General features: G+C 40.6%; 1 protein-coding gene across 3 annotated transcripts; it reads right to left on the bottom strand.

Moving 5' to 3' along the window:
• Window positions 1–19: 19 nt before the first annotated feature.
• Window positions 20–11,317, bottom strand: LOC146510087 (LIM domain kinase 1-like). 3 transcript variants are annotated; one of them, XM_085174501.1, is made up of 17 exons: window positions 10,914–11,317; window positions 9,853–9,910; window positions 9,704–9,775; window positions 7,652–7,790; window positions 6,947–7,056; window positions 5,674–5,847; window positions 5,489–5,594; window positions 5,104–5,384; window positions 4,842–5,031; window positions 4,647–4,733; window positions 4,433–4,564; window positions 4,286–4,345; window positions 4,085–4,150; window positions 3,572–3,758; window positions 3,164–3,219; window positions 2,907–3,064; window positions 20–1,171 (listed from the first exon to the last, which is right to left on the bottom strand). In XM_085174501.1, the coding sequence occupies exons 2-17, from the start codon at window positions 9,891–9,893 to the stop codon at window positions 712–714; spliced, it is 2,319 nt and encodes a 772-aa protein (XP_085030627.1). In that variant the 5' UTR covers window positions 9,894–9,910; window positions 10,914–11,317; the 3' UTR covers window positions 20–711. The 3 variants fall into 3 exon arrangements, with proteins under 3 accessions (XP_085030627.1, XP_085030628.1, XP_085030629.1); XM_085174502.1 differs by lacking the exon at window positions 9,853–9,910 and having other exon boundaries at window positions 10,914–11,316; XM_085174503.1 differs by lacking the exons at window positions 9,704–9,775; window positions 9,853–9,910 and having other exon boundaries at window positions 10,914–11,316.
• Between the last annotated feature and the right edge of the window lie 1,091 nt (window positions 11,318–12,408).

Genomic DNA, 12,408 nt, shown 5'->3' with positions numbered 1-12,408 from the left:
ATAAATCTTTGCTACATCGTAGTTTAAAATTTTGACTTGCATCTCTTTATTTTCTTAATTATAAGTTTAGTAGCAGTAGTAGTTTTAATGTCCTCAATTGGGTTAGATTCGGTTTGACACTTTTCCGCAGCAAATACATAAGGCGACATAAAGTGACATGTGTTCCACAGCTTCTTGGTAAAAGTGAAACTAGAGCCCAAATGGTAAACAACCAGATTTAGCTTATGTTGTTGGCCAATAAGTAAAGACCAGCTGCAGTACACAAAACAAAAACAAAAAAAATCCCCCCAAAAAGCAATTGAGGTAAATTATAAAAAAGGATTGTCTTTACTTAATCTGTCCACTGACAATTTTTATGGAATTTAAATAAAATTTAGGTTTTTTTTGTGCGTTTCCATTAAGATCTCATGGGGGAAAAAAATGGAAACAGTTGATTTCAATTTGGATATTTGCTATTCTCAGTGTCAGCTGGGCTCTAGCTGCAATCACATAAATACTGGTTCACAGTGGAGTATGAGACCAATGTGGGCAACATACAAATATTTACTGCTTTGCATGTTGAATATCTTGCATGATTCTGCATTTACATATTCCTCTCACAAATGCAGTTTCATGACTAATTTGCTTGACTGAAAAGACACAAATGTCTCCACAAACTTTCTTATTCCTTTAACACTGGGCTTTGTAGATGTGTCCCATCTTGGTCATCAATCAAAGAAATGAGCCATCCTCTGTAGATGTGTCCCACAATGCTTTGTATATCCTCCTGGACCTGTTTAACTGCTCTGGTACTGGTCTTGACTGCTCACGCCGGGCTCCTAGTTGTTCTGCAGGGTTACTGTGTTCATAGGTATCAGAGCCATTATTGCATGAGTCTGTGCTTATCGACCTGCGGCACGACTGGTTTCTACCCTCTGACCCAGTCCTCACAGTAAGGTCAGCCTGAGCGTTCTGCTCGTGGTTTGTGTGGCTGTCAAGTCTGCCATTTTGGTCTTTGTTTTCAGTAAATTGATTCGGCTCAGTGTGGTTATTTGTATTTTCAGAGCATTGGTGGTTATTATTCTGCCAAAAAGCTTTGCAGAGCTGCTCTAACTCAGAGAGCAGAGGCAGACCAATATCCAGGTGCATCAGCAGGTTCTCCAGCCACTCCTCCAGCTTCAAAAAGGACGGACTGAAAGGCAAAAGTTGCATTAATGAGAAGTTTTAAGATGCTCTGCCACATATTGTCAGAGGTCATGAGCATAAATGTCATGGTAATTATGGGCTTTTAATCATTTATTTTTGTTTCCAGGGTATAATGATTGTACAGCATACACCTTTAATGACATTAAAAAAATATTTTGAAAATAAGTAGCCCAAACAGGGTCAAAAGTACACATACAGGCTCAAATATATCCATACCCCAAAACTAATGTTTAGTTAAATATCCCTTAACAAGTTGAACCTCAAGGAACCCTTTTTTGTTACTCATCAACAAGCTTCTGGCATAATTCTGACTGAATATTTGACCACTCATCTTGGCAGAATTGGTAGAGTTGATTTAGATTGGTTGGTTCCCTGGCACTGACCTGGTCTTTAAGCATAGTCCAAACATTTTCAATTGGGTTGAGGCTTTGGAAAGGCCACTATTTGCAATGTACCAGTAATATTGGCAGCAAAACAGCCCCAGAGAATGATGCTACCACTGCGATGTTTGACAGCTGGTACAGGGTTCCCAGGTTTGAATGCCTCACCTTTACTCCTCCAAACATACCTCTTGGCGTTGTGGCCAGATAACGCAATCTTTGTCTCGTCTTACCATAAAAGTTCTCTCCAGAAGGCATGGCGAGTCCATGTGGGCAAATTTCAGTTGAGCTTGAAGGTGTCCATTTTGGAGCAGGGGCTTCTTTCTTGGTGGGCATCATCTCAGTCCACGGTGGTGTAAAACTGGCTTCACTCTCCACAGTGATGGTGGTTTTCCAGCTGTTTCCAATTCATGCTTGAGGCTTGGTAGTTCCTGGGTTGTTCTTGAACATCGTTATCAAATGCCTATCATCTGAGGGTGACAGTTTGGGTGTTCTTTGGCAAACTGGTGACACATGTGAATAACTTGTACTGATGTACAGCTGTTTGAGGATGAGGTTGAGGATTGTGGAATCTGCAGTTGTTGGCTTCAAGAGATCTTCCCAACTTCTGTGAATCTACAATTTTCCTTCTTAGAGCTTTGATCTTTTCCAATGTTTAGAGTATTGTTCAAACCAATGAGTGGTGCCAAACCAATCGTTTTTATGCTGTTAAAGAGAAACTAACAGTTGTAGTTGATCATGTTTGCTCATGAGAAGTTAATAGAGCTAGGCTTTGTCAAGTTAAAAGACACTGTAGAACCTTGTCACGAAACGTTTCTCCCACAGAAAACATTTTGTCCAGATGAACAGAATCGACCTTTTAGCATTTACTTACCTGGATGACTCAGCATGCATCAACACTGTAGAACCTTCTTAACACTTATTAAAATGAGAGTATGTATACATTTCAACTTGCATGTATACTTTTGACCTTGTGTGAATAGATTTTTTTTTTTTAGAGACATTAAAGATGTGTGCTGTACGATCATTTTTCCCTGGAAAAAGTTCAAAGAATTTAATAAAAGCCCCAAAATCATTATGACATTCACACCAATGATGAGTTGATGTAAACTTTTCGCCACTGGTAGGCTATTCAGCAGCTAGATTATTTACTGAATTACTCAGTGAAGTATTCACTGTTTGGGTAGCAAAAAGAACACTGGAAAAGTATTTATTGTTTCTGTATGTACTGGTGAAAAAACAAAAACAGTAATACTTTGCCTATTAGCTTATAATTGTCAACAACAGACACAAAACAGACATACTTGAGCTCCATCTAATTTACTTGTGGTGCAATCTTACCGTTTATCAGCGTCCATGTCACAGCAGAGAACAGCCAGTGGCATGAAGGCAGAGGGGCACTGTGGAGGGTGGTACTGCTGCAGGAAACCTGCCACATTCAGCCCAAAGTCATTTCTTCTCGGAAGGTAGTCAGGATCTGCACTCACCCTCCCTATTATCTTAAGACAGAGACAGAGACATACTCAGCCTTAAAACTGTTAAAAGTTTTAGAAACGTGGCATTTTCAGAAATCTTTTTAGCATTCCAGATTTTCTTACCTCGCATAACATGATGCCAAAGGAAAAGATGTCTACCCGTTCATCATAGGTTTTCCCTGGGAGGAAAATGTGAAGAAGACATTCTTAGCCTGTCGTGGATATTTAGTGGTTCTGCATTCAGTATGTGGAGCTACTTATCCTCAGGCCATTATTTAAATATCTTCCCTGTTTAATATTGAAGATAGCAGCTTTTATAAATCCTGAACAAATTGAGAAAATGTCCTGTGATTCCCATTTTCATTTTGTCATAATAAGAAATAATACATGCATGCATTTTTTAAATCTGCACCCACCAATACCAAAAGTTTATTGCAAACTACGTTACGAAAGGCGTGAAGGTTTAGGAGCTTGATTCAGAATCTGACCACCCCTCAACATAAGTAGTAGCGTCCTAGCTTGTGTACTCACCGTGGATCATCTCAGGCGCCATCCAATAGGGGTTTCCTACCACAGTATACCGCTTCCTGCGGTCATGCTTGCGGAGCTCTGACAGCGTCCCTTTTGTAGGACGTTCAAGCGAAGATGTTCTGCTCTGGTTTCTCTCCTCCATTACCAACCTGGCTAGTCCAAAATCTGCCACCACCACAGACTGGTTCTACACAACCAAAGAGGGGTAAAGAAGTAATAACAATCAGCTGTGAAGTCTTTATTTATTTGAAAGTGGTATGTATAATGAATTTTAATAAGTAAAATTCATTAAGATTCAAGAACTGTTGATCTTTCACCATTGGCAGAATAATAAGAACAAGTCTTGGAATTGGATTAGAAATGTATCGGGACCAAAGTTTTGCTTGTTTTGTTAATATAATTTCAGATTTAAATATAGTAACACATTCAAGTAACAAAGCAATTTTTCAAGTGGAGCTATATAATGGAAGATACTGTAATTTTTGACATGTGTGCTATAAAACATCTGTTCACCTCTCTGACCAGGCAGTTGTATGAGTTTAGATCTCGGTGGATAACATTCATGGAGTGTAGATAAGCCTGTGAAGGAGAGATGAGATGTCATATATATATATATATATATATATATATATATATGACAAGTTTACCAAAACAGCTTAATAATTTTGCAATAAAAGGTTTTTTATTCTTAGAGTACTGGCTTGAAAGACTTACCATCCCAGCTGCAATGTCTTTAGCATACCCAACTCTAATTTTCCAGGGAAAATCCTTGTCCTGCAACAGAAAGATTATGACCACCATGTTGTGTTTGTGTATGCTGATGGTTCTCATGAAGAAACATAAAAACATAGTTTAACCTACCATTTTTATGATAGTCTCTCGAAGAGTTCCTCCCTGGATGTATTCAGAGACAAAATGTATTCGCTTGTCCTTATAAAACAGCCCAATGAACTTGAGAACATTGGGATGGTCCAAACAGCGCATCACCTTTACCTGTAAAATTGAGAGGGATGCTGGTTAAACATGTCATGCTCTCTTCAGACACGTGGCCTTTTCTGCGCCCACGACCACTTACCTCCTTTAAAAAAGTCTTCTGCGTCTCTTCGTCGAAGCGTATCAACTCTTTCATCACCATGACCTCCCCAGTCTCCTGATGCGTTACCTTTAGAGAGAGAGAGATAAGTTCATAACAGTGCTGCTGATTAAAATCAGCGTTACAACTAAAAGGGAGTTGCAGTCAGGCAACAAAATGATGGAAACAGCAAGGCACCTTGACAGCCTGTCCAAAGCAGCCCTTGCCCAGCACTTCTCCGTGGATGAGGTCTGAAGGTCTGAAGATACGGTGCGTCCGGTCTCCTGGATCTACTCGAAGAGACTCTGAGCGAATCATTTCTTTTTTTTGAGATAAAAGCGACAGCATTCCAGGAGACAGGGGGCACTTATCTATACTGCAGCTGCGCCTGAGAAAGAAACAAAGACTTAGAAAGGGGAGAGTATTGAGTTAAGGCAAGCTGTCAGCTGACATCACTTACGAAATGTTTCTGGATCGGATTCCTGGGGTCCCTTGGTGCTGAGATGGTGAGAGTCTCATCCTAATTTGTTCATTTTGCTCATCTGGTTCTTCTCTGGGACTTGGTTCTTCCTCCAGACTTGGGAGTTTCTGGGTTGAAGATAGTTTGTTGCGGACAGGGGGCTCAGGACAAGAGATGTTATCCGAGGGACTGTCTGAGTGAAAGAGGTCATGAGGTGCCTGTGGGTTGTGCTCAATGGTCAGCTGCAGTGGTCTGCTTGTGTTCTGGATTACACGGTTTATCTAGTGGAAAGGACATTTAACATTATGGTCACGTTAACATTTTTGTCTCTTCTCTCTTAAACTTGTGATGTTATAACTGAAGCAGTGGGTAGTTTGAGGCCTACCTCCTCTGGAGAAATATTGAGCACTGGGATGCCGTTAACCTCCAATACTTGATCACCAGTGTGGACAGAGGACAGCAGGTCAGGGCTGAGGACTGATGAGTCCAGCCTGAACAGATTGACAGTGACTGAATAGGTGGGCGAGATGTGAGGGTCAGAATTGTTAATGGCTAAATTCAGAAACTCACTCTGTCACAGTCACAAGAGGACTTTTGTCTTTGCTGAAATCAATGACTACACTCAGGCCTCGTTGTCCGACTGCATGTGGAGGGAAAGAGACCAGCGCCACCATGTGTGGTCTCTTGGTAACTGGAGAAGTTGGCTCCACGTCCGATACAGCACCCTGACAATAGCAGTGACCACTGCAGAGGCAAATCAAAAGATGAATACTATAGTCACTTGAAGGAAAAAAAAAAGTTTACACAGTGTACTCAGCTTCCTGTGAAAAACTAAGTACACCCTTATTGCTTCAAAAAGAATTAAAATGAAACATCAGGTCCTGCTAATCAAGTGCACTTTATTAATCAATCTTCAGCAAATGTAAGCACCTCCATTTGGACAGTTTGCATATCTGGAGCATTCACAATGCTACAGTCTTCCCAAGAGTGCAGAGAACCTCTGTTGCAGGGTCGACTGTGCAATGCTCAGTGAAAATGTAGAAATTTAAGAGCCACATCTCAGAATCCACAGGGCTCAGTATGTTAAAGGTTAAAGTTCATAACAGTACTGTTAAAAAAAAAAAAAGAACAAGTATGGCTTGTTTGGAAGTGTTGACGGAAGAACATGGTAGGATAGCTTAGGCTGGCAAAGTGGCATTTGGACAGACCTAAAAGATTTCTGATGTAGCATCCTTTGGCCATAATGCACATACAATGTTTGTAAAAAACCAAAAACAGAATATCAACACAAACGTCTCAAAACAGCTGTCAAGCACGGTGGTGGAGGGGCGATGATTTGGGCTTATTTAGCAGCCACAGGACCTGGTCACCTGACAGTCATTAAGTCGACTATAACCTTAGGCTTGGCCGAAACTGGGACAGGACAATGATCTCAAGCACTGTGGAAAATCTACAACCGATTGGCTGAAAAGAAACGACTCAAGGTGTCCAGTAAAAGTCCAGATCTTACTCTGATAGAAATGTTGTGGTGGGACCTTAAGAGAACTGTGCATAAACAAATCCTGCTAACCTCAATTAACTAAAGCAATTTTGGAAAGAAAAATTAGCCAAATTTGTCATACAGAGAACATTTACTTCAACTGCTGCTAAAAGTGGTTTTACAAGCTATTGAATCATGGGATCTACTTAGTATTTCCATAGGACCGCCCAGAGTCCCTAACCTTTAACATAACTGTAAATCTGTCAGAAAGAGGTTGTTTCCATTTCACTCATTCATCTCCAGCTTACACATTTGCTAACACACAAGACTTCTTTACATTTTTCCTTTCAGAGTCTTACTTACCAGTAGAGCTTAGAGCGTTCAATAAGCGTGTAGGTGTCTCCATCTCCAATGACCATATCACAGCTCATGCAAGTGAAGCATTCAGGATGATACTTTTGCTCTCCAGCAACCTGTTTATATGCAGGCAAGTAGTGTATAAAAAACATAATACAGATTTACCAGAACACATTTATTTGGGCCACTCTGAACTGTGAAACACTCGAGCTGTTTCTGTTCATTCTTGCATAAAGGATGTTTTCAGAGGATATCCTCTAGCTTAGAGTCAAAAGAGAAAATAAATGCTTTCTTATCAGGAGGAAACCAAAAGTCGGGAAAGCTTTGAATTTATGAATAATTGGTGGAGCATGCTGAGATTTGGTACTCCATATTCTGTTTCTGAATATTATATAAAACTCGTTTTAACTTGTTAGTCTGAACAGCAGTAAGCTTTGAATGATCAATAAGTGGGATATTTTTAAACTAGTCCAATTGATTTGTTGCTGACACAGTTCAGACTGCTTTGGACTAAGTGAGTCAGACAACAGAGAGGGCAGCTAGTCAGGCTTTCATCTTATGAGCTTAGAAATCCATGTATGCTAAAGTTTTGTAGCCAAGATTATTTAAAAAAAAAGTTCAGTGAGGAACTTGTGAATTATTTGTGTTCCAGAGGGATAGTTTCATCAGATCCATTTTTTGTGTTAAAATTTTGAGTGATTTCGATGTTACCATTATGAGTCCTGTTGCAATGGTCTCCTTGCAACCGTGGCAGTGTCCTCCATAACGGCACCAGTAGTGCTTTTTACAATACAGCTGCCCCTCTCTTTCATAGTACCAGTGAGACAGAATACAGCCACATTCACAACACCTGCAGAGACAAGAGGGAAACGGGAGAATATGGCGTAACAGAGTGAGAAAGTAGAACAAAACCTGAGCAAAAACAAAAAAAAAGATTTAGATACGCAGACAAAGTAACATGAGCCTAATCACGGATGGAAGATGTGGGACTTGAAATCCTCACAAAGAGTATCACATTTCAAGGCCTGTGAGACAACAGATTGCCTTCTGTTTAGCTCCTTTTTATGAACGCAGTATACGATTCCACTCACACTCTACTAATTTCTTCTCTTATGTTGGTTAACAATATGATCTGGTCACGAAGAGGCATCACGTTGCGGCATACACCCAAAGGAAATACACTTATCTTTACTTCTATGCTGACATCACCATGACAATCAGCCCGGGGTGACATTAATATTGGTTTTTACAAAAAAAAGACTATTCATGCAAGGAGACTAGTCACATGTTTTCACAAAAACAATGTTCCCCATAGAGACACACCCACTCAAGATTGCACAACACAGCTGTTAAAAATTAAAATAGCATGCATTCCTTAAATGCAGAGCACGATGTTCATTTTCAGGCCTTTAAAGTTTGCAGATTACAGTGAGACTCATCGTTATCCTGCTAAAGCAGAATAATACTATAGTGTGTACGATAAAGGCCCTGCTTCCTTATCTCTCCAACACTGCAGCCGGAGTGGGAGGTGACTTCCTGGGCTGAGTACTGGCCCATGTTTCCTCTCCCCAAACCTCATGTGGTAAATGCTTTGAATCCCTTTTTGTAAGAATAGCAAAAGGTTGTGTCATATTGAGAATAAAGCATAATACCTGCAATAGTTTCTTTTAAAGGTTTTCTTCATAATATGTTAAAGTGATCTTAAATCTTGCAAAACAACTTAAAGCCACGATTCATTCTGCCGTTTTTGTTGTGGTTTTAGTATTTCGTCACAGAAAACTATAGGCAGCTCTTCCCCTTTGTGTTTTTGTTAACAACACCAAACAGCTAATTTTGTTGTTGCTGATAGAGCAACACGTTGCTTCTTCAGTGCGCACACCCTCACATGTGGGATCTCTTTTTTTTTCTGACAGCACTGTAGGAAGTGCTGCTAGAGACCAAGATTCGCTTCTCCTTCATTGCTAAGGAAATAATTAAGCAATAAAGCCATCAGACCACTGCAGGTTTATTTTCGACCTCCTGTCTTTGTTACTGTGCTGCAGGCCGCGGATGTGGAACCTTCCAGCTTCACATCTGCGATTCCGCTAAAGCATCTGGTTGCAAGAAAACCTGGAATCAGTTCAGCAGTTTCTACTGCCCGCCCCCTCATCCATCTCTCCACATTTCTCTTTGGTCACCTGAGTGTTTTCCTGCCATTAATAAAAATCCCCTTTGTTCTCGTGTCTCTAAAGAAGTTATGACGTCAGAACTGAACCTCAGTCAGATGTTAACAATCTCATGACGTTTTCTCCTACCACCGTTTCCTCCATGTTCTGTACGTTGGTATGTCGGACTTCCTTTAAAAAAAAAAAAAAGCTCTAAAAAGGATTTTTTTTAAACTGCTTGTGTCACGCTGGATGTTTCACATATTTCTTTATGCTAAATAAAAGACTTTGAACGCTAACACTTAGGTTTTGGCCTGAGGAACAGGGATGGTTACAGAGTAAACAAATTATAATTTTTTTTTGTAACTTGCGGAAATGTGCTTCAACATGCTTTTTTGTTATTGTGAACATTAGAGCAAAAACAACCTCCAAAAAAACCAAACCTCAAGTGTTATTTTTTTGGCAGACTTCTGTTTGAGGAAGTATACATGCAGACGTTTAGAAGTTTCCCTATTTATTTATTTATTTTTTCTCTTCCTTTGACTCACTCTTTCATACGCTTCCTCCCCTTTCTCTCACTCTTACGCGTATCTCACTGAATAAAGATTTCAGTCCTTACCGTCCTTTTGTGCCTCGCCGAAATCTCTGGTCCCGTCGTGACATTCTGCCTTGCCAGTTAACCGACAGACAGCTGTCAAACACAGTCCACCCAGTTCAGAAAGGAGCTTGTTAGCAGCATGTGATTGTGAGCGGATCATATACACCTACTCCGCTGTGACTGATGGCAGGCGTTGCCTTTCTCTCTCCATGTGTGAATATGAGTTCCCTTTGCGAAGAGAAGCTGTGTGAGAAAAGAGTCTGACCCACTGACACCAGCTGGCCAGTTTCCCCCTGCTGGCTGCTGAGAAACAGACCAATCCGATAAGAGACGCCCTCCCTCACCCTCCCCTCTCCTGTTATGTCCAGCATGTAGACCTCTGCAAGATATAGTTACACTCTTCTGCAGAGTCTAGCAAGTTTAGGAGAGTTAAACTCAACCTAAATGAGTGCTTATGTGATAAGTGGTCTGAGACGCGTTTTGTGTGTGTGTTTTGAAATAAGCCCCGTTCCCATCAGTGCAGGCATAATCTCTTTATGAATGCCCCAATTACTGCACTGTCCAGATCCTGCAGTAAAGAACTCCATTCATCACACACAACGAACAAAGAGGGAGAAATTAGTTAAAGCATAACTGTGGGGAACAGCTCAGAACAGACAAACAAATCCATTGATAGTGTTCAGCATCAACCTCTCAAACCAAAATTATGACCTAATGTACTTTAAATTTGTTTTGCTGTAGGTTTCCTGCAAACAGTCCTGTCAATTCAGTAACTTCAGACTAGCTGTGCTATATGTCTGCATATGCATTTTTTTTTTTTGTAAATTGTCCAGGCAAATCTGCACTGCAAACAGAAAAGCAGAAACAGGTGTAGATATATGGAGGAGACCCTTCTGTCACAAAACTGATACTGTCATAGATTTATGCGACTTTCAGTTACCGTTTCTCTTTCATTTGCATCCTCGGTTGTTTTTCTCATGCCCGAGTTAGTCATTGCATCTCTGTAAGCTGCATAATGAACAAATTAATCAGCAAAACCTTGTTTGAGTATTGCTCATAATAAATATTTTTACCAGGCTTCAGTGTTGTAAAACTTCCAGGCAGCATGACGCACAGCACTACAAAACTATATCCAGTTGTTCTTGTCCTCCTCCTTTTTTAAACCAAAGAAGCTAGTTTGTGTTAAATGTTGCTTCTTTTGTGATATTTCATGTAAAAGGCAAATACTTACATGAGCTGCGAGTAGAATAATTTTATCTAACAACGCTATAGAAAGTGCTGTTAAGACTTTAGGGTTGCTTCTCGTCACTGGTAAGGAAATAAGTTAAGTATGATTGTGCCATCCTAGGGTAGCACGGTATTGTGGTAGTTAACACTGTCACACAGGAAGAGGGTATCTGGTTTCAACATGCTCGTCATCAGGGACCCTCTTCTATGGAGTTTACACACTGTCCCTGCGTCAGCATGGATTCTTTCCAGGTATTCCGGTTTCCTTCTACAGTTCAAAGTCACGCATGTTTGGTTAGGTTGTGATTCCAAATTGGCTGAATGTGTAGCTCAGCTGTAGAGGGGAGAGGTGGAGCTGGTTCAGGGAGCAGTGCCAAGCGAGGTGAGTGACACACCTGTTGCGCATGAGCTAATCGCTGCTGGGAGACGCTGTGCAGTAATTGGCGAAGGTACTGTGTGGACGGTTTGGGAGAAACTAGAGAAGAACATTATAAAGAAGAACGTCCACTGAGCCTGGCTTGACAGCAGGGCGCTGGAAAATAAATTGGTCTGTTTAAACTGAAGAAGCTGTGTTGACTTTCTATGATGAGGGAGACTCACAAGTGACTGAGCTTCGTGTCATAGAATATGAGCAGTGCAATAGACCGGTAACTTGGATGGCCAATGCTTACTCCTGTCCTAAGACTCCAATAGATGTTCCCTAATTCTAGTCACATTTTGAACTGTACTTTTAGGATACCTATTACTATTTAAACTAAACTGATGTAGTTGCCCCATTAGCTGAAACAACAGTTTCATTTTAAGATTTTACTAGTAATTGAAAAGCAGCCTAATGCACCTTTAAAGTGTCCTTGAATTCATTTCTAACCCAAACAAAGAGCAGAAACTTGGCTTTGTATGCACATTGTTCCTACTCAGGTTAGAGTGCAGTGGGATGCCAAAATGGCTTCAAAGCCCCCCTTCATTTGACTTTAAGGCCCAATCAGTTATGTAACCAACATCACTCAAAACCCTTGTCTATAGCCCACAACAATGACTGTCTGCACTGACAATTACCAACTTGTTGTGACGCTTGACCTGCATTACCAAATTAAGGAGCGGAGACTTTTAAAATAACTTGTCAAGTCTGCAGAGTTGTCACGCTGGCACTTTATCACTAACTGATGTTGACTCGGCAGTACCCAATCTCAATCAGCACCCAAACATGCACTGCAGCTCTTCATAATAGTTGTCTTTTTTTAAAGTTTGTACAGCATCAACAACTAATTGTTCACTCTTCATATGATTCACCACGTACACAAAGCTTCACTGCTGTTCTGCATTTTTTTATACTCCCCGAAGCCACAGTTGTCTGTTTCCTTTCTCAATACAGCATACCTTGTGGCTTAACCCACCACTGTTCAATATGCTAAAAAACCAACATCTACTTCTAGATGGTGAGCTTCCTCCTCTTGCCAAGTGGTACTCAAGTAGCAATAAAATAATGACACAAAGAAGTC

This window comes from Neolamprologus multifasciatus, chromosome 10 (assembly GCF_963576455.1).
Source record: "Neolamprologus multifasciatus chromosome 10, fNeoMul1.2, whole genome shotgun sequence".
Lineage (NCBI taxonomy): Eukaryota > Metazoa > Chordata > Actinopteri > Cichliformes > Cichlidae > Neolamprologus > Neolamprologus multifasciatus.
This window is presented reverse-complemented; position numbering and strand designations above follow the sequence as displayed.